This window comes from Octopus sinensis, linkage group LG6, assembly GCF_006345805.1.
Source record: "Octopus sinensis linkage group LG6, ASM634580v1, whole genome shotgun sequence".
Lineage (NCBI taxonomy): Eukaryota > Metazoa > Mollusca > Cephalopoda > Octopoda > Octopodidae > Octopus > Octopus sinensis.
In genome coordinates, this window is record NC_043002.1 from 78,108,072 (window position 1) to 78,131,849 (window position 23,778).

Here is a 23,778-nt window from a genome sequence, read left to right on the forward strand (position 1 = left end):
ATAGGACTTGCATTCCTTTGGGGACTGATAAAATACCCAGTTCTGATAAAAACTAATATTTTCATAAAGTTATTTGAAAAACATGGTGAACGAGAACCCCCTTTTCCATGCTGGCAGGGATTGGACAGATCTTACAGTATCTTATTGCTCATCCTTCATCATCTACCACACATGGTAAGAGAAAACTGCACATCGTTGTTGCACTTGAGCAGTTGTCTGCAACTGAGCCAAAGAGTCTCTTCTATGCTTTGTTTGTGTCTTCCTTCTTGCCACAGTTTTTTTACTGCATGGGCCACGTTCATTTTATCATACTACTGCCACTAAAGAGGTTGTCTCCTACAAGATTAAAATGTCTTCCTTAACCTTCATTGCCTTTAAAAAAAAAACAAATACAAATGTAGTCCTAGGAAATTAGAAATGGTTTGTGCCAGTAATAATTAGTCTTCCCTCTGCACTGTAGTGGAACTTAGTTTTTGGACCCATGTTCTTTGTCTGAGAGTGAGGAAGAGAGAGACACTGTTAGTGTAAAATCAAAGAGCAACTACTTGGAATGTTAGGTTTATAAATCATCGTTCTTATCATTATATGTTTGCTTTCCTTGCTGTCATGGATTGGGCCGGTCATTTCTGTTCTCCAATACGGGCCAAGGGACTGCATCTAACTCATAAGTTTCACTTTTGGTCTGGTTTCTATGGCTAGATGCCTTTTCTAGTGTTAATCTCTTTACAGAGTGCACTGGGTGCATTTTTTTGTGTGGCACTATTGTAACAAAGGTTATGTCTTCAACAAGACAAAAGGGTTTTCACATCCCTCAGCAGAGTAAACTGGGTGCATTTTATTGTGGCACCAGTACTAAACAGAATAAGGTTGAGAGAGTGATGGATAGCAAGAGGTGGATTTATAGTGTGAGTGAATGATGGATGTTAGTACCAAATGGCCAGTAGGAATATAGCTAGAGTACATGAGGTACATGCAGTTCTCGTGTGGACACTTAAGTATGTACCTCAAAACTGAGAAAGAGAGTTAGAATAATGAGGATGAGAGAGAGAGAGAGACGAGCAGAGTGTAGGTGAAAGGGAAGGGTGATGTTGGAGATGTCACACCGTCAGTTATTTTTTCGTCATAAATTGTTTAAGAACTTTGCCATAAATTGAACTGAGGTTATAACATTGTAAAAACACTGTACAGTAAATGTACAGTGTTTACAATGTACTGTACATAAATATTCAGTGCATTCAGCCAAGTTTTATACTTGGTAAAGTTATTTGGACTGCTCTTTTTATTTTTGTATCCAATAAAAAAAAAAACTTGATTTATGATAGCTTCAATATGTAACCTCTTAGTTACATATTGAAGCAATCACAAATCATTTTTTATTATAAGATATCTAGAAATATATTAAATGAACTAGATGATGATGAAAAGGATTCTTGAGCAGTGATTTTTGGCAGAAATTTTTAAGGGGTTATTGTTGGTGGTGGTGGTAGTAGTAGTAGTATGGTGGTGAGCTAGCAGAATTATTAGCACATTGGACAAAATGCTCAGCAGTATTTTGTGTTTTGATGTTCTGAGTTCAGATTCTGCTGAGATCAACTTTGCCTTTCATCCCTTTTGGGGTGAATAAAAGAAGTACCAGTTGAGCACTGGGGTTGATGCAATTGGTTAATCACTTCCTCTAAAATTTCAGACCTTGCACCTATAATAGAAAAAATTATTATTATTTTATTTTTTTAACTTTTGCTTTTTATTTGTACAAGTTGACTCCAAATTTCACCCAGAGACTTCAAGAGACTTCAAGTTTGTGTTATGCCAAAGGTGTCATATATTTGGTTTTGCTCATAGTATTGTTCTGGAGAATGTTTAAGAAAACCTAAGAAAATTATAAGTTTGTTTTCAAATTTGAGGTTACATAGGCAGTATTTTACGTAGGATATGGGCAGTTCCCATGAGCACTGTCTTTTGAATTTCTGCCATTTTGGGGTTTCTTTGTATCTGAGCTAGGTAGGGATCAGTTCCTTTTGGTATCATTTCTAGGGCACCTATAACAACAGGCATAGTTTTAGTCTTGAGGTTCCACATTTTGCCAATTTCTATTTCAAGATCTTTATACTTGCTCAGTTTTTGGTAAGTCTTGACAGATGCATTTATATCGTTTGGGACAGTCATATCAATGAAGAGGCATGGTTTTTGTCTGAAGTCTTTCAATATGATGTCTGGCCTATTTGCATCTATCTTTCTGTCAGTTTGAATGCTGAAGTTCCAAAGGATTGAGATGTGATCATTTTCAAGCACTGGAGGTTGTTTGTATTCCCACCAGTTTTTATCATGGGGCAAGTCCAGATTTTTGCAATTTACCCAGTGAATATATTGTGCTGCTCTATCATGCCTATTGAGAAACTCTGTAGGTGCAAGAAGACTGCATATGGAGACATGATCAATGGTTTCATTTTGTTGTTTACATACAAGACAAGTTGGGCTACTGCCATTCTTTAATATGTTGGCCTGGTAGCTCCTTGTAGGTAGGCATTGATCTTGGGCTACTATGATAAATCCTTCTGTTTCTAATTTTAAGTCAGAGGACACTAACCATTGATGGGTAAGGGCTTTGTCAACATCATCTTTATTAGCTTTCTTTGTGTATTTTCCATTGAGAGGGTTTTCTTGCCATTTATCAGTAAGAATATCTAAGGCAGCAGTTTTAGCATGGGTTTTCATACTCTTAGCTTTTTCTGTGCTTGTTTCCAGTACGTCTAATTCTTGGATTTGTTGTATTTTATTATTATTATTATTATTTACTTTTAATCTGCATGTTTGTTACAATCACTTGCTGAGACACAACCAGCATTCTAGAGCAAATGAAGGATAAAAAATGTTACAGTATGATTGAAAGCTTGGGGAGGACAAGTGGTAGGGGCAGTAGCAAAATATCTTCATGTAATACAACACATACATTAAAATTGATAGGGTTCTTCTAAGGATGTGGGTAGTATTTGTCAGCACAATCTTTTGGATTTCTCTGAGACATGGTTCTCCTGGGATATTATCTAGATGTTTCTGACATCCCTTTCTTATCATACCAAGGACACCCACAATAACAGGAACAGTTCTCGTTTTAAGATGCTATATCTTTTGTATTTCAATTTCCAGGCCCTTATATTTACTTAGTTTGTCAAATCCTTTTACAGATATATTATTACTAGTGGGAACACTTATATCTATTAGTGTACAAGTCTTTTCTTCCCTGTCTTTTATGATTGAATTGTTCTGTCAGTGTTGACTGGAAAATCTCAGAGGATAGTGAAATTTTTGTCTTCAATGACTGGCTCAGGATGATGTTCATACCAGTAAGCGGGAGTGCTGATTTTGTAGTGTTTACATATTTTCCAATGTAAATACTGTTCTACTCTATCTTGGTGATTTTTGTATTTGTTTGGCGTCAGGGCACATGGCATAATGGTTAGGGTATTGCATTCATGATTTCAATTCCTAGACTTGGTGGTGCATTGTGTTCTTCAGTAAAATGCTTCAACTCACATTGCTCTCTGCGATCACTTTGACACCTGACGTGTTGTACACTGTGATGGAGAGTGAGCTAATGTACAGCCTGAACATTTGATCACTATAAACAAATCATTTGTGCAGGTCATTCGGCAAAAAGTTGAACGCTTATACGTTATCTTCAAAGGGTCCATCATCATTATTGAAGGCAGTGAACTGGCAGAAACATTAGCATGCCAAATAAAATGCTTAGCAGCATTTAGTCTGCCTTTGCATTTTGAGTTCAATTTCTACCAAGGTTGACTTTGTCTTTCATCCCTTCCAGAGTCAATAAAATAAGTACCAGTCAAGTGCTGGGTTGATGTAATTGACTTCCCATCCCCTCAAAATCTTCTGGTTATGTACCAAAATTTGAAGCCACTGTTTTTGTTGTTGTTCTTCTAACAGAATCTAGTTATGGTTGCCTACTAATATTAATAATATATGGTACCAATTAATATTTGGCATCTCATGCATGGTATTGGTTGCTGTGAATCAGATATTAAATCCTATACTGATAAGCAAGGGAAAAAATGGAGTGCTGTCAAGCTTATATCATTCTGAAGCTTATGAGCAATATAAGTGATGAGAAATGGCCCTCAACTGGGAATTGAAACTAGATTGTATATTCAACTCGCCAAGATTTTACCTCTTGATCTGCTCTGCTTGCCACAGCTGATGTATATTAATGAGACAGAGTTTAGTTTTAATGTATTTTTAAGCTGGTAGACATATGCGGTTCATTTTATTTTGTTTCACTTTTCTTTAAAGCAATTTTCACTTATCTTTTTATTTGCAAATGTAAACTTTTTTTGTATTGGACTGGAAGAATGTATTAAGTCCTTAGTATAGTAGAAGTCCTTCATCAGATTTCAAATTCCTATTTTATCTTTTAGCTGCTAATGTGGAGTAAAAAGAAAGAAACAAAACAAAAAATAAAAAACCTCAACTAAATATGAGGTGTTTTACAAACTTTTATTCTGTCCTTTCCCCTTCAGTTTTTGTGACAAAAGTATGTTTGTATGTCACAGGTCAAGATGTGAGCAGTTATGTAGGAAGTTGTTTGAAAAGCACTCTCTCTTTCTTTGCATGAGAGAGAGAGAGCGAGCTAAGATTAAAATAATAAGATATAAACATTACTGTTCTAATTTCCATTGTATATATGGTAAGAAAATTGTGGAAAAGTAAAAATTGAAAACATATTTTGGTAACATGTCTCAGTAATATCCATATTTAGTTTAGGTTTGAATGGACTGGTGGATACACACTTACATGTAGTTTAGTTTAAATTTTTTTGTGTTGGTTTGATCTTTTTTCTTTCTTTTCTTTTCTAAAGTGGAGGCGTTGGTGGGAGAAGGCTAATTGGATGAGGTGACTACTGAGTTTGAACTGATGCAATGTTGTGATTGGTGGGAAAATGAGGATGTGAATGGATGTTATAAAAGGGAAGCTTATGGGAAAAGGGAATTGGGGGAACTGTTTAATATGGTGGTGTGGATTTTAAACAGAAAATTAGTAGAGATGATGTATGGAAGAGAAGAGGCAAAATGTATCAAGTGAAGTCTTGGTGGTAGTGATGGTGGTATAAAGTAAAAAAAAAAAATACAGCAGAGACTGTTGTAGTAGCAGTAAAAGAGAGAGAGAGAAGATTATTTGGTAGTGGTTGAAATGTTATAGTGATTTGTGGTAAGATGTCAATCAGCTTTATAATGTGTATTTTTTTTTTTATGAAGTTTAAAAGTGATCTCCCTAAGTGGAACTTGGGACTGATTAACCCTTTACAATTCAGATTACTCTGTCAAATGTAATGCTTATTTATTTATTCACATTGTTTTGAATTAATCTCACATTATCTAATAGTTTTGAGATTTCAATGATGTGATAAATTTTTAGCATGACATTGTAAGGCAGGTGTGAGTTGGATTTTGTTAGTTTGAACGTAAAACTGGTCAAAGTTTTTGGCCAGATTATAGCCTGTTTAACTGCTAAAGTGTTAAGGAGGAATTACAAGTGAAGGTGTTCCCAAATAGGCATTAGATGTTTTGGTACTCCTTTCAAATCTTCTGCAGAGAATGTGACTAGCTGAGTTAGTACAATAATGAATAGCAAAGATTGTTGGGTCTATCCTGTTACTGGCATTGAGTTATATCTGTGACTAAGAAAACTCTCAAATAGCTGAAAGTAGGTATTGAGGGCTAGAAATAGCTTGCTACTGTTGTTTGTTAGAGCTGGATTGCACTTGTTTCTTCTGAAGGTAAATAGGACTGGTCCTTCATTTATAAATTTCTTTCATTATGAAATCTCAAGTAATTGATTAAATCAGCTGACAATGAATGGATTAATGCAAGAATATTGAGGTGGAGGGGAGGTGTCATTGGAAGAAAGTGTAAAAGATGAAATGAACTTAAAATGTTTGAGAATTACTGGTCCTGCAAGTTTTGGTAGTATTTATTTATTTCCCCACTTTTTACAATGTTTCAGATTTTTAGAGAAGAATAATGGGAAGTTGTGACTGTCATGACTTCTCCCCTATTAAGTATATTGAAACCTTTTTCTGGTAGACTTGATTAACTGAGAACAGCAGTGTTCAACAGCATAGACTATAAAATGCTTTTTGCTTTGATATGAAATTATTTTTTTAGCTTTGTTTTCTTGTTTATTACTGCTACTTATTTTAGAGACCCAGGAAGGATGACAGTGAAGGTTGATTTATGTCACTAAAATAGAGATCAAAAACACTAAACAACGAAGGAAGATTTTGTTTCTACTACCTTGAGATAATAAATACTTATTTCATAGTCAACAATCAATAATGATTAGGGAAAATAACTCCTGTCTATTGCTGGCTGTAGTTTTGACTTGAGTCTTAAGAAAAGAACTAGAAGTTGCTTCACTGGGAACTGAGTATGCTTTGGGATTAAACTCATTAGTATTTCAATGTCTTGAAACTCTGCCTCCATATATTGTATAGGTGTTCAATAAAATAAAATAAATGCCAGTGTCTGGTTGCCTATATCAGCACTTGATAAACCATGCACATGACCATTTTATCTTCTTTACCTTTTTATTTGTTCTGGCTATTGGACTGCAGCTATGCTGGGGCACCAACTTAAAGGGTTTATTCAAACAAATTGATCCAAGTATTCTTGTTTGTCAATCTAAGTTACAAGAACATAAACTAGCACTGGTTGTTAAATGGTGGTTGGGAGAACCCCCACCCACCCACAGATATATATATATATATATATATATATATATATATATATATATATATATATATGATGGACTTCCATACAGTTTCTATCTACCAAATTCACTCACAAGACTTGGGGCCATAGTAGAAGACAGTTGCCCAAGGTGTTGTGCAGACTGAGCCTGAATCTATATGGTTGCAAAGGGATCTTCTTTACCACACAGCCATATGGTTACCGATGAGATCATAACTTCATTGTATTGTACCCTGAGTAAAGCACTGAACAAAAACAGTTTACATCTGTTTCACAGTTGAATGGTTATTAACAACAGGGAAGACATTTAACTGAAAAATCAGTTGCTCCAGCAAATATACTCCTGCTCAAATAAGTATTGTGAAGATAGGCTTAACCTTTTTGACATGGACTGCTACTGCTTCTAACATACAAAATCTGGTTTTAAGAATTGTGCATAATAATGTCATATTTAGCTAGAAACACCTGACCTAATAATGCAAGAAACATCAGCCTAATAGTGACAAAATTATTTTACTAAGTCCTGATAAATTGTTGGTTATTTTCAAGATTAATTGAAACACATTGGCAAATATATTTTAATAGAAGCATAGACGCTTTTTAAATTTTTTAATTTTTTACAGCTTAAATAAAAGTTAGTAAAACATCGAGTTTAACAACTCCTATCATGTATGCTGAGTCAATAGCTCCAGCTAGAATAACATTTGAAATGTAAAAATAATTTTGAAATGACTATCCGGTGTATTTTTAAGAGATTATGCCATTGAAATGGTTGTCTTTGATAAATTATTTCACTCATTGACCCTCTCCTCCTGTCTAAAATAAGTGTTTTCACACTAATGATGTCTAAACTGTATTAGAACCTTTGTAGCTAAGGACCACTTACATTGCATTTAAAATGATGTTTGTCATGAGAAATATCTGAGCAGTATTTAATAGGTTACATTTCTACTTCTAGTTTTAGTGGTTTCCTTTCAAATAAACAGCCAATTCTTTGGACTTTCAGGCTTTGCTGCCATTCTAATTTAGTTTATAACTATTTTCATGGTGGAACAAACTTTAACACTATGTTCGTGTGTATGCATGTAGTTACTCCTTGTAATATCTGGTCATTGGGTTTCTATAGAAAATTACAATCATACATCCTCTTATGAAATGTTAAGATATTCTGTTGAGAGTCTATAGTTTTTTTTACAATGTGTTTTATTTGGGGTAGTGGTGGGGTGGAGAGTTTATTCTTCCTTATTTAAAAAGAAAAATTTTTCTCTTCAAAATATCTAACTAGTATGACAACAATGTTTACAGTTTCCATTTTTATTCAGAAAGTAACATTAATACCAGAAATTCCTTGTTTACCAACAATCTTTACACACATGCTCCACATTGCCACACCCCACACATACACAACACAGAGAGTAAAGACCTCAATTCAGCATTCAAAATTTGTTTTGAAATTTGTGAATGTGTATGATATGCAGTGTAATTTACAATAATAAACCAGTTCTTGAGCATGAAAAGCGCTGTTTGATGTATACAGGAGAGCAAGAACATAAAATGCAAATATCTCACGAGTTTGATAATGAAAAGAGTCAGGTAAAAGGAAAGCAAGAAAACAAGAAATTGAATGAGATCAAATGATGGCGAAATTCTTCCAATCAAGCTCTCATTTCATAGGTTGTGAGTTAATTTTGCTCCAGGTTGATTGTATACATAGATTTATTTTCTTTATTTGACAATAGGTTGTACATTTTCTGAGAAACCTATCTGCAACAGTTGGGCACAAATATGGATGTATGGTTAAGAAATTTGATTTACAACCACATGGTTTGGGGTTTAATTCCACTGTAGAGCATCTTGGATAAATGTTTTCCACTATACCAGAATTTGACCATGAACCAGTGAGTGGAATCTGGTCAATGGAGACTACATGGAACCCCCTTTAAATGTGTGTGTGTGTTGCTGTTATCATTCTTGCTAAGTTATAAAATTTAAAGTAAATTCAAAAATGGCCATAAAAATGATGATGATGATGATGGTGGGTATTGCAGAGAATAAAATTATCATATACATTCATCATCATCATCAACCAGTCAGGGCAAAATAATATCCTGAATAATGGTAAAAAAAAACCCACCAAAGCCTAACATTGTCAGAGAATGAAGAAAACTGCTATTTGCTGATTTCTTTACACTTGCAGTTTTTTAAAGTTTCACCTCACCAACCCGCAACTTTGTATTTAACAAGTAATAAAGTAGTATTCGTTATATTGTAACTCTTATTTACTGTACCCATTTTTATTTGCATAATAAATAGACTAACAAAGCTTACTCGACAACAGGAAATTCAGAATAATGGCATTTAAAATCCCCAAGGTTGCTATTATTTGTGAGTTTACTATACTGTGTTGAGTGTTATTTTACAGCTTCATACAGTTACTAAACAAAACAGGAGGTTAGTTCAATTATCTATGTCTAGCCAAAGTAAATGTAATAATTTAAATATCTCTATTCAATTGTTATAATGAGGTGAAGATGCTCAACAATAGTAAGTGGCTTTGCTCTGATCTAAGCAATCAGACAAACATTAAATAGAATTAGAAAGTCTGGCCTACTAAATAAATTTTACATAGATTTTATGCATGCTGTTTTTTTCTTCTTTTTCTTATGGAATGGAAGGACTGGCAGTTATGATGCCATGCAGTTCCTCTAATTAATCTAGAAAGGTGTGGTACTCAGGGGAATTAGGTGCATGGTATGTTTAGGGAGTTTTTGTTAGCCAGTAACAACAGTGTAGTTAAGTGGTCTTCATTCTCTATTAGATTGCAAAAGTTTTCAAAATATAATTGATAAGGCCTGTGTTCATTACAATAACAGTGGCCAGTAAAGCCAACCCTATGTTGAGCAACAATAGTAGGAGTATCTACTGATACTAATGAGGGACCAAAGAAACTTGGTGAAATGCACTTTGGTCTCAGCCACTTAGACGTTTTGTTTGAATTTTTGTAGATTAGGAAATATGAAAATGTGTGTTTTGTGGGATTTTAAGAAGCATGCAGGGTTTAACAAAGTACAGAAATCTGCAAACAGAGAGCTTTATTTGACTATAAAACAGAATCAAAATATGATGGCCACTTGTAGGTTGGCATAGAACAAGCAACTTCCAAGCAGAAGCTTCGAGATAAATGGCGGCATGGCAGGTATTTTATTGTAATTTAAACTGGCCAGATCTGGCCTCTCACACACATGCTACAACACCATGCTATAAAATAAATGATCACATCTTCAAAATCACAAAGCTGTGAGATAATATGTAATTAATTATTCAAAACAATGTGAATAAATAAACATGACATTTGACAGAATGATGTGAATGTTTGAGGGTTAATATATTTTCACGGCTGAAACAGGTGAATAATTTGTAGATTTGAAGATCATAGCTTTCTTTGGAAACTTAATGTTTCTCAGATAATTTTTATGCTTTTCTTTCTTCCTCAGGCACTATCCTACTACGAAATTTACTTCAGTTGCCGATACTCCCGAAAACAGGAGGATAGCTACAAACACTAAAATTCAAAGCAGTGTAAGTTGGTTCAGTTATTGTTTGTAATTATTTATCTTAATTTCAAATAACATTTTTTTTTTAATAAGAAACTTATCTATGTAATATTAAAGCATCTTTTTCAGCCATGTTTTTTATTTTTAAACACACAACTTAACTTTTAGTTATAGAATTAATTGATTTGTCTAAATTTGTAATTTTTTCTTATTGAAAAAAAAAAACAAAAAAAAAAACAACCTATTTTAAATTATGCTTTCTTAATATAGTTTATTTAGGTCATAAAATGTATAGTATCATTTAGTATCTGCATTGCTTTTTTGCTATACCTGAATTTTCTTTTTATTGTTTATATTTTGAATTCTAGAATACTTTAGATACATGAAATTTGTCTCCAATGGTTCTTGTGTAAATTTATGGTCATGACATATATTAATTAAATGAAAAAAAAAAAAAAAGGAAATGAGTACTCAGAAAATAATAAATAACTTGTTGGCATGTTATCAACTTGAATTAATTTCTATTTCACTATTTCAGGGTGGTTTTTCCTGTTCTAATAATGTATAAAAAAATTCTCTAATTGTGTTTCCTAGGAAATAAAAAAAAAATTTTGTTGTTAAATTCAAAGCGCGCGCGCACACACACACACACACACATGCATTTTAAATATATGCAGTTAAATTGATTTAAGATGTTAGAATTATTATATTTTACTTGGAAGTTTGTGTACATATAAGTAGATGATTGAGCTACTAAAAGCTGAATATATTAAATGAAAGTTAGTTTTCAACTTTCTTGAATACCACCTAGCTCTCTGGATGTTATATATCTTTCATATATTGGCCTCGTGCCGGTGGCACGTAAAAAGCACCATCCGTTCGTGGCCGTTTGCCAGACTCGTCTGGCACGTAAAAAGCACCCACTACACTCATGGAGTGGTTGGCGTTAGGAAGGGCATCCAACCGTAGAAACATTGCCAGATCAAACTGGGCCTGGTGCAGCCTTCTGGCTCCCAGACCCCAGTTGAACCGTCCAACCCATGCTAGCATGGAAAGCGGATGATGATGATATAGGTATATAGATATATATATGAATCTCAGTGTAGCGAATACCTCCTAAGTCCTTACGATAGTGAGAAATTAATTTTACTGTCCTTTATTAAAGAGTGAGAATGTTTTAAAACAACATATTTGTGGCTTTGTGGTAAAAAGCTTGCTTCCCAACCACATGGTTCTGAGTTTTCTACTATAGTTCCAGGCTGACCAAAGCCTTGTGAGTGGATTTGGTTGAGAGAAACTGAAAGAAGTCCATCATATATGTATGTGTGTGTGTGTATATATATATATATATATATATATATTTATATAATGTATGTGTGTGTGTGTGTGTTTGTATTTGTCCCCCATCACTGCTTGACACCTGGTGCTGCTATCTTAACATCCTATGGCTTAGTGGTTCGGCAAAAGAGACTGCTAGAATAAGTATCAGGCTTAACAAAAAATAAATACTGGGGTCAATTTATTTGACTAAAAAGAATTCATGGTGATGCCCCTGTAAAAGATCACACACACAGAGAAAAGGATGGAAAAGAAAAGAAATTTGCTAAAAACCATGTAAAAATTGAACCTACATTCCTAAATTCATTACCAGCTGTGTAAGCATGTTCATTTAAATATGATTGCATACTAATTAGATGAGCATTAAGCAGTGTTGAATGAAATATAGTTTATATAGTTATATTTAACATGTTCATGTAAATTTGGACATGGAGTTTATTTCTTCTTTCAAGATAACTTGTGCAGCATATTGTCTTTCCATGACCAGCTGCATAAGAATATGTTAAATATGACTACATAACTAAATGTAATTGCATATATTTAACAATCTCTCCAAGTAAAACCTCCCAAGTTATTTGTTGAAATGTTCTTTTTCTTTTTCTAAGTTCTATTTTTTGTTGATTCTGTCTCCATGAATGAAAGTAATTAAATCTTAATCAAAATTAAAGGACTTCTGATATAAATACTTTGTTCTATTTATTATTCATATAATTTATGTAGATTAATATTTTTTTGCTAATGTCTTGTTCTTCTATGATATTTTTTTTTTCTTTATTATTGTTTTCTTGGTTTTAAAGAATGAAATTTATTGGGGAGCACATTATTATTTTTGCATATGTGAGACTTCTTTATTCATCTGTTTCTCATTCTGAATTAATGATTTCTTTTGATATATTTCTAAATCTATATTTTCAGAGGAATTTTTATCTCTTCATTTCAGTATAATATTTTTAAGAATTGTCCCATGAGTATCTCTATCGTTTTACAACCAGTCTGATTGGATCCATCCTCGAAATGCCAACTGCATCAAATTGCAAGTGGAAGTAATTTAGTAATTTCCTCTTGAATAGATCCTTTTATTAATTAGGTCCTTCAAATGTCCCAGAAGACACTAGTAATTGACCCCCACTATGTTATTTTTGCCTTATATATAGTCTGCGTGTGAAACACTGTCTTTATAAAACTTAGAGTTAAATATTCATTCCACGTGTCTTGCTTTTTCCCATTTTTTTTCTTAACTTAACAACTTTATTTTATTTTATTCTTTAGGGATTCATAAATTTTATGTAATATTCTTTATGTACAATGTAACTTTTTATAAAAGTAGAGGAAGTTTTTGCTTCTAAAACATTTATAGGAGGTAGATTTTATTCTCTAATTATCTGGGCATTTTTTTGCTTTTATCAGGGATAAAAAGGAAATTGATAACAGCTGTAAGTCTGTGATTATAACTAACTCACAGCTAATAGTCTAGTGAGGAGAGAAAAAAAAAACAATGCTGTTATATACTGAGCTTAATACTGAAGCCAACTACACTTTTTATCCTTTGGAGCAGATAAACCAAATATCAGCCAAAATACAGGGATCAATAAAATTGACCACACCTGCCCCATAAAAATCTAACCCTACGTCCAAGATAAAAATCATCATTAAAAAGGATTATTATTATTTTTTTGTTTTGTTTAGTGAGAGCAGACATAGCAGTGTTGGATCACATGCTTTGCATGCAGGATTTACTTACACTACTTAACATTCTAATATGTTAATTTAAGTATATGTTTAATGTTTTTAATTTTAATGTATTATCAATTTATTTATTAATTTTCTTTTTATATTAGTTTTGTTTTTGTGATTAATAAATGGCTGATGACCAACTTATTTAATATTACATTTATGTATTTGTTTCACATGGTTCTTGATGTGAAATCGTGTGTTGAAACAGATATTGCTATACATGGAGATGGTAATATTTTGCCAATTAAACACACACACATGCTATATATTTGATCTACAATGGAAGGAAGGTTTTTATGATACTTTGGTGATATCTCCTTCCATTATAATTATTCTGTTGATTCAAGGAGCTGGAAATACGAGCGGTGTAAATTCAATAACTGTTTATTCAGAGGTGCTTCATACAAGGGGTTTGCTTTCAGTAACCATCTTCACAGCTGTGTGTAGTTAGCCTTCTCTCCCATACACACGAGATTCAATAACCTCTGGAGACAATGCATATGGTATCACAGTGGGACAAAAGTCCACTGTGAGCTCCTGGCTTCGAAGTCTTGCTCGGCATCAGTGTGAAAAGAATGAGAGGGAAAATGTTGTCTTTTCCCTAAAAAATAGTTGCAGGCAAGATCTCGTTTTTGTCTCGTGTATGGTAATGGTTGCAGGCGAAATCTTGCTGTTTGAAAATGGTACTGGCTTCTTTGTGCCTTGTATAAGATCTTTACTGCAGCTTTATTATTTTTGTTTCTTTGTCAAAGCTCTTTTGTCACACACCCTGCGACTTCTTCAGCAGCAACTCTTTATCCCATATGTCTCCTCTTGTCCTACTCAGTCCATTTTCAATAAAAAATGAACTAAGCTGGATAAGTAGGATAAAGAATCACTGAAGAGGTCACAGAATGTGTGATGAAAGAGCGGAAAATGGGATAAGCAGAACAAGAGGACACACATGGAATAAAGAGTCACAGGATGTGTGACACAAATTTGACAAAGAAACAAAAATAATAATAAAGCTGAAATAAAGACGAAACATATAATGCTTATTATCTTTAATTGGCAAAATATGACCATCTCCTCCAAGTATAACAGTAGATGAACAAATAAATCATTATTTAAATTTTTTTTTAAATGTCAGGGGTTGCTATTTAATCAGAAGAGATATAATTTGTAAATAAAAACTAGAATCCGAGGTAACAAATGGCAGTCTGATTTAGTTAAAATCAGTTCATAAAATTTTCAAATTTTACAAAAATTCTCTACATTTGAACTTATTCAAATTTGCTATGTATTTATTGAATCACAATTCCTCCATTTTAAAATCCATTGATTATTTTAGAGTGGGAACAGTGGCAGGAAACTTTCAAGATTTCATTTGTTTACACACTGTTGGAAATACACAATAGTTTCATACATTTGTTTCTAACATTACCATGATTATTCTTTAGATTTGAAAGAAAAAGTTATATTTATTTACTTTATCATTTTTATTATGTATTTGCAATTTTGTTGTCTCAAATATCTCTTTTTCTGATTTTAGAGTATAAACATTAATACATTTGTCTTCACAGAAAGTCATTTTTGTTTCAATGGAAACATGATATTTGTGTTTTTAGTAATATTTGTGCTTAAAACCTAAATTTTTCGTGCAGCTGACACAATCAACTCCAGTTTCATCAGGTCCTTGATTCCCACAGTTTAGTTGAGAGCCATAATAGGGAGTAGAATAATCATTTTTTACAGCCCCAAAATTATTTGCAGTCTGCATCCTTCCTGAGTTTATGCAAATGTTTATACCAAAGTGACATTGTGGTATCATGACCTATTAGAGCTTTAGGAATATATTTATTAGCGCCACTACACAATTGTATGTGTGATCTCATGGTATCATTTTCCAGAGTATGATTTAAGATAAACCCAGTCTTAAATCCTACGTTTTCTGAAGGTTACATTCACTTGTTTCAGTGTTCTAACATCAATATTTATAATACAGGGTGGCCCAAAACTTGTGCTACCTATTAATATAGATTGAATGATAGCATGACTTTTGGGCTACTGTGTATCAGTAATATATGCAAGACATCAACAGTGTTTTGTATGAAATCTACATATGACAACATTTTGTGTGTTAGAAAATGTCAAAGATGGATTTAAATAAGAAAAAACAAAATGAACAAATTGTTTAGGGGTTCTGAGGATTGTTCTATCACTTTTGAAGAATTGGTTGGTTCATGAACTCTATTTTCATGCACAGTTCACATGCATTTTTACAATAATGTCTAAATTAAGAAAAGTAGGGCTCATGGAGGTTCACTCAATTTAGGAGGTTGTATAAACATTTAAAGTTTTTAATTCTTCAGTTTTAAGCTAGCTTTCAACCAGTAGATAGCATTAAATAAAAGAACAATGTTCAAACATGGTCGTTGCCAGTGCTGCTGGACTGGCTCCCATGCAGGTAGCATGTAAAAAAAATACCTTTTGAGCGTGGTCGTTGCTAGAACCTCCTGACTGACCCTTGTGCCGGTGGCACATAAAACCACTCACTACACTCTTGGAGTGGTTGGTGTTAGAAAGGGCATCTAGCTGTAGAAACTTTGCCAGATCAGATAAGAGCCTGGTGCAGCCTTCTGGCTCACCAGTCCTCAGTCAAACCATCCTACCCATGCCAGCATGGAAAGCAGATGTTAAACGACGACGATGATGATGAATAGCAAATGCTTTTGCTACAACTCAGCTGAAAGCAAATCCCTATTCATCCTAATAAGTTTTTGCTTTTAAAGTTGGTGATGCATATTTTTGTTTGATAACTGCTACTAGAATTAAGTAACAATTAGCATGATTGAACTGTGTAAAAAAAAATAAGAAAGAAGCAAACAAAAATAAATTAATTTTACTCATACAAAATTCTAATGCAGTTGTGATGCTTCTGCAAATGCTGAAAAGATTTTTTTAAGGGAAAGTTTGATATCATTTGCTTTTATAGATTATCAAATATTTAGGTGTCTGCAAAAATTATCTTGATGAGAGATATCCATCTTAGATTACCTAAAACCTACATTTTTGTGGGTTTTTTTAAAAGATATTTTTACCTCAAAATGTTTGAATCTATAAACAGAGTACTGAAAAGATTTTTGTCATTGAGAATCTTATCAATACAAACAGAAAATATATACAGAATTAAAATGGGAGTTGATTCTTTCTTACCTTTTATAAGAAATCTGTTCTATATAGAATGAATGTTTAAAGTATATGATGTTAGAATTAACCTTGTAATGAAATAATGTCTATATATGTATATATATATATATATATATATATATATATATATTGGTAAAAACGGTAAGAGAACAAAAGAAAGAAAGAGACCTCAATATTATGTAAATTTCTAGATGTATATATGCATCAAAATAAAACTAAATGGAATAAATATTTTTTTTATTTGGCTACTGCATATTTTTTGTATTATATAAATGCAACTATTTGAATTCTCAGTGTTATAAAAAGACATAATTCATGGTTTAGTTCCATATGTGACAGCAGAAATCTTAACTCTAAGTATGTTCACTGTTTTAATTACTCATTGATGATACTGAACAACTGATTGTGGTAATATTTGTTGAAAGGCATTATTGTATGGTAACTGCAACCTCCACAAAGTATTGTTGTATCCTTTAGTATTCAGATTACACTGTCAAATATAGTGTTCAATTGTTCATATTGTTTTGAATTAATCATGCTGTATCTTGTAACTCAGAGATTTTGATGATGTGATTGTTTTCAGAATGACATTGTAGGTTGGGTGTGAGAGGCCAACACAGTCTTGTGAATACAGATATTATGAATGAATCTAATAATTCATTCATATGCAATATTCTGTTTTTAACATTGAGTTCTTGTGTACTACTTTAATTACCTGGACATCCCATCTCTTTTGTATGTATGTGTGATTTTATGTTATTTATTACATGTGGCTGGTAGGATAGGTACAGTGCTGAAAATATGCCTTTACATTAAGATTCCAAATCCCATTGAGGCTGATTGCACCATTCTTTTATGCCTTTGTTTTTGAGATGAATTATTACTGAAACAATATAGGTTCATCACATTATTGTCAATTTTCTATTTCTATCTACACCAAGCTTCACTTGCTCTATTCTTCAATCATTTTTAGGGACCAAACTCTACATATAACCCAAAGTGTGTTTGCTCATAGACTAAAAGATGACTAAAATATACTTTCAGTAGAGAGGTTTATAATCTATCTGATCAACCTATTAATACTCTAATTTTTTTTAAAAGTGGTACTGTCTTATCATTGATATTTTGGTCGCATATTTTATACAACTTTGTTATATATGCATGAAAATTAGATCATTAAATCAATCAAATAGTTGAATTGTATTTAAATGAAATCAATACTAATTTTCTCTTTAATGTTTCTAATTTTCAATGCTCTTTCTGATGAAACTGAAGTCAAAAAAACTTTCTGGCTATAAAGCAAATCAAATAATAATAATAATTCTAATTTTTGTATAAGGCCAGCAATTTCGAGGGAAGTAGAAGTCAGTTACACCAACTGCAGTACTTGACTGGTACTTTATTTTATAGACCCCAAAATGATGAAATGTAAAGTTGACCATAGCAGGATTTGAACTCGTAACTTAAGGTGCAGGAAGAGATCCTGCTAAGTATTTTGTCTAACATGTTAACAAATCTGTTAGCTAGCCACTTTAATAATAATAATAATAATAATAATAATAATGAGTTGTGGTGACATGATGAGGTAGCAAAATGCTATATTGGAAACTGTGCACAAAGTGGGGCTAGAGAGAAGCAAGACATAGTATGAGCACAAACTACAGAGAGTGACAGTCAAAGACCTGCAAAATCATCTCTGATTTTCCAATCCAAACAGATCAGGTGCTAGAGTATAACAGACTGTGCCATATAGTTGATGTTGCATTCCCCTTGGATCCACGAATAGTCAAGCAGGCAGGCGAAAAATAGATATATACAATCCTCTTAAGTACAAAAGAGCAAGGCTATGGAAAATGAAGAGGGTGAAGATAGTGCCAATTATTGTTCGTTCCTTGGGACAGTATCAGAAGGCATCGAGGAATATAAAGGAAATCAGAATAGAGTGCCCAGTAGAACTGTTACAAAAGGTTTGTCTACTTGGCACGGCTAGAATAATCAGGAAACTATTAGATAGTTGCAAAGAACAGATAGCATGGTACCCTTGGCTGCAGGCAGCAAGCCCACTATGCATGCAAGACTCCATGAGTTACAACAAAACCTGAGATAGAAAGAATAAATAATAATAATAATGATAGTACTAAAAAAAAACCATTTCATGTATTTGATATCTGTAATTTAACTAAATCATGTCTTGTAATGTTCTTTTATTCCTTTGTCTCAGCCATTTGACTGTGGCCATGCTGGAGCACTACCTTTAGTTGAAGAAATTGACCCTAGGATTTATTCTTTGTAAGCCTAGTACTTATTTTATCAGTCTCTTTTGCCGAACTGCTAAGTTACTGGGATGTAAACACACCAACATCAGTTGTCAATCAATGATGGACACACACATACACACACACACACACACACACACAACAGGCTTCTTTCGGTTTCCATTTACCAAATCCACTCACAGGGTTTTGGTAGGTCTAAGGCTATAGTAGAAGACACTTGCCCAAGGTGTCACACAGTGAGACTGAGTCCAGAACCATGTGGTTGGTAAGCAAGCTACTTACCACAGAGCCACTCCTGCACCTATATAAGTAGGTTTCTAAAATGGTCTAGTGACATGTCTACCAGAAAGAAATTAGTGAGGATACAATGTAGATAGAACCTATTATGTACATCTAATAACACTTATCTAATTATCTGTATTAGCATGGCATTTTGTTTGCAAAAAGACAGTCTTCCTAGTACAAGGTTATGTCCTTCAATGTTTGCTGTCTATTATGTTAATGAGTCATTTCAATCGTGATTTTAACCTAACTATTTAACAATTAGATACAATTTCAAGCTGATCGCATATTGGTCACTATTACTTTTGTTTCATCATTTTACAGTAGTTTCTTGCCTCTTATACAGTGTGAAATAAAATGCATTTTATTTGGGTAGTAGAAGATGCAAAGAATAAATTTGTTTTTGCTACAAAATGATGTCATGTATTTGTTTGCTTTTCAATGTGTTTGTTTGTTTAGTGAGCCAAGTGAGTTGGTAAAGACTAAATGCTATTAATTTGATTGCATCTAATTGAAGTAAGCTAATATGGTGGACATCATTGGTTTTTTTTTGTGCTCATGCCAAGTCATTAAAGTTGTATTGTTATGCAATGTCTGTGTGTGTGTGTGAGAGGGAGACAGGCAAACAAAGACAGACAAAAAGTCAAGATATAGTTTGTTTTTTAAGTTTTGGAAAATAGCTAATGTTCATTACTTAAATCCTTCCTTGCATATACTGTAATATTTTATATTTTTAGTCCCTTACATGCAAACAAGATTATGTATATATATATATACATATATATATATATATAGGCGCAGGAGTGGCTGTGTGGTAAGTAGCTTGCTAACCAACCACATGGCTCTGGGTTCAGTCCCACTGCGTGGCATCTTGGGCAAGTGTCTTCTGCTATAGCCCTGGGCCAACCAATGCCTTGTGAGTGGATTTGGTAGACGGAAACTGAAAGAAGCCTGTCGTATATATGTATATATATATATATATGTGTGGGTGTGTTTGTCCCCCTAGCATTGCTTGACAACCGATGCTGGTGTGTTTACGTCCCCGTCACTTAGCGGTTCGGCAAAAGAGACCGATAGAATAAGTACTGGGCTTACAAAGAATAAGTCCCGGGGTCGATTTGCTCAACTAAAGGCGGTGCTCCAGCATGGCCGCAGTCAAATGACTGAAACAAGTAAAAGATAAAGAAAGATAAAGATATAAAATATATAAATTAGAAAAAACCCACTTTTTATCAATTCAACAATGAATTGATAAAAGATGATTTTTTTTCTAATTTATATACATATTATATATTGTGAAATTTGATTTAGTATTACTAGATAGAATTTTTCCCTGTAAGTTTGGAATAATATTCCCTAATATCATTATTATTATGTCTGTGTGTGTGTATATATATATATATATATATATATATATTTGTTTCAGTTGACTATTTTCTCATAACTTCAAGTTTCATGCTAGGTGACAATCATCTCTGAATAGCATATCAATTGACGAATATCTCAAGATACTCCTCAGCTGATACACTATCTGATGATTGCTGTTCAGTGTGAAACTTGAAGTGATGGAGGAAAATAGTCAATTTAAGCAGTCATTTAATGGTGATATTTACTCTATTTGTTCTATTGAGTACTCTTTAATTTTTGTGTTTGCATTACACATCATTTGTAATATACTGATTGAGATTATATATAAACTAATGATAACATTAATTTTCTGAAACTGTCTGCAGAATTGTTTTTTTAATTTTTATTATTAGATAGTGTTAGAAAAACATTTTAAACCCCTTTCTCTCTCTGTTATATATATATATATATATATATATATATATATATATATATATATATATATATATATTGTATATGAAGAATGAAAAGCATTTAACATGTTATTTCCTCTCAAATTGTTTATATAATTGTTTTTCTCATTATTTGATCAAGATGATAAGCTAAGAATGGTAATGCTGCAGAATTATTGTAAATATAGTTTTTTCCTTTGCTTTTGAAAGTATTTCAGTTATTGGCGACATCTCACTTAAACGCATAAGCTTCATTATTGTAGATTAGGAAGTCATAGCAGATTTAAGCACTCTGGAGGAGGACATTTCTGTGACTTTAATTTTAGATTTTACAAAATTTAATATTTTTGCTACTATTATATTTTAAAATTTCTATAAATATTGTATAACTATTTTTTATTAAAGTGTTTCAGTTTAGTGTGTGTGTGTGTGTGTGTCTGTGTGTGTGTGTGAAGTTTGTGTTAGCATAGCTTCGCCCAATGTAATGTTTTTTTTCTCTCTCACTCCCCCTTTTCAAAAAGAGTAACTTTTATTTTCTTAACGGGATTTATTATATTTGCACAAGATTGTTGTTGCACAATCATGAGTTTTTAAGTTACTGAATTGGAGTTTAAATTCTGTTTTTTTTGTTTTTGCTAACTCCTTATATGGCTACTTTGCTCTACACCTTTATAGAATTTATGCTGTGCAACAAGTGGATCAAAATGCAGTTCAACTTTTGATTATTTAATATTCTTGCCAATGTTTCATTACCAAATACTATCTAATACATACATTTTTCTTGGTCATTTTGTTTTTTATTTTTATTATATTGAGAAAATATTTTTGTCTAGAGTATATACACTTTTAATGCCATTTTTTTTTATTGTAAAAACAAATACTTGGAGATTGTCTTTAAAATATCTTGTGCTAGAAAAGTACTAAATATTTCCAAGACAATCAGCAGGTAGGAGACGTGTTGGCTTCTGGGAAGTTTTCACTTAATATATAAAAAAAAAAGATATAAAAAAATATATTTGGCAATAATAATGCCCTTTCAGATATACAACACAAATCTGATTATTACTGGTTTAAATTAATAAATTCTATCTTTGTTTACTTATTAAAGTTTTCAAAGTTTGATTGGTCAGTTTGATTTTGTTGACACCTAGCATCTCTTTGAGTGTGTCATCGCACTTTCCCACCACTAACCCTCCATAGAACTTTCCCACCACATAGAGGACAGTGAGTGCCTGGCAGCATTCCAGATGCCACTCACCCTGTCTGGGTCTCTTCTTGACACAGGACTGCAGCTCAGTGAAGGAGATGAGCTGGAGAAAGGCCTGTTTGACAAATGCCAACCACACCTCTTCACTGTTTAGACAGAATATCTGGAGATGCCATGGCCTCATTGCATGTCTATGCATCATTAGCCATGGCATGCCCAACCCTCCATGTAGAGGGTGCTGGCAGCAGATGGACCGCCTCACCAACGGAACTTATCCCTTCCACAAGAATTTGAAGAGGTGCTCCAACTTGGTGAGGTATGAACAAGGGCCAGGCATGACAGATATATTATTATATATACATTATACTATAGTGTAATATAATGACCCATCAGTATATTACGTTATATTGTAAATAATGCTGTTTGATAAGACGAGTAGAATCCACAAAAAAACTATTTTGAATTCTCTTTTCTTTTTTAAAGGTGGTAGTGAAAGTGTGTGTGTTGGCAGTGGGGGGTTGAATACCTCAGCTTCTGATTTCCTCTCCCTTACAAATTCATTATTTAATATTATTTTTTATGTTTGTTTATTTATTGACTTTATTTACTTTTCCTGTAGGAGGTGTGCTAAAGATCCACTCTCTTGTATATTGTGTTCATTGTCCAAAAATTTCAATCAACTGATCTTATTGGAGTTATCTACCTTATTGATTTTAGTTTCCAAATTACTTGGATAATGTCAGTTAATTGAAATTTTCCAACCAGCTATTTTAAAATAGCAGTATGAAATCCTTCTGCATTCAGTGTGTAAAATGCTCCCCAGAGTTATCTTTCCCTCTTTTGTATTGCTATTGTATTACACTTTATTTCTCATTTGTATAAAGATAGTATTTTTTTTCCAGATTTATTTTTATCCTTGGCATTGAGGGAATTTTTTCGATAGCTTAATAATTTATACTTATTTTATTGTAGCTGTATTGTAGCTGCTTACTGTTCAGCCTTTTTATTTGTTTTATTTTTAATTATATTTATTCTCAGTACACATTGAACCAAAGCAGATAATGGCATTAGACTAAGTTGGCTTCGACAAATTAGCTACTAGTGTTACTTCAGTTTGTGACAATAAAACTATTGATTATCCAGCTAACAGAATATCAAATTGACACATGACCTTAGCTAGTAGATTGTGATCTTGAATTTGTCCCATTGATAAGGTTCATGCTATTTCCTGGCTAACTAGGTTTATGATATTTAATCCAATCTCCTATATTTTGGTATTTAAGTTATGCCTTAAAAGAAATCAACATATGATAATGTTTTATATAATTTGATCTTGTTCTTCTTCTAAGCTAAGAACTTATGTTTAACAACAACTTAACACAAACATTTTTTTAATGAATTAAACTGTTTATTAACCTAAACCTTAATATTATGATAGCAATATTCTACAAATTATAGCTAATTGCTAATTCAGTAAAATGTTCCCTATTTATTTTTCTTTCTATATTTGGTTTAAAAATTAAATGATTAGATTAACCTTTTTGTAAACCATATTTCTAACTGAATATACTGTCTACACGTTTTAATTAATTTTGAATATAATAAAAAATTTTGGATGGATATAATAAAATAACT

The 23,778-nt window shown here is 32.7% G+C and overlaps 1 protein-coding gene across 28 annotated transcripts in view; it reads left to right on the forward strand.

Annotated features, from left to right (window-relative positions):
• Positions 1–23,778, forward strand: part of LOC115213074 (LIM and SH3 domain protein 1) — a 170,360-nt gene that overhangs the window by 79,704 nt on the left and 66,878 nt on the right. For all 28 annotated transcript variants that reach the window (XM_036504051.1, XM_036504052.1, XM_036504055.1 and 25 more), the window contains exon 3: positions 10,259–10,343. In XM_036504051.1, coding sequence (XP_036359944.1) covers positions 10,259–10,343 — 85 coding nt within the window. The remainder of the gene's footprint in view (positions 1–10,258; positions 10,344–23,778) is intronic.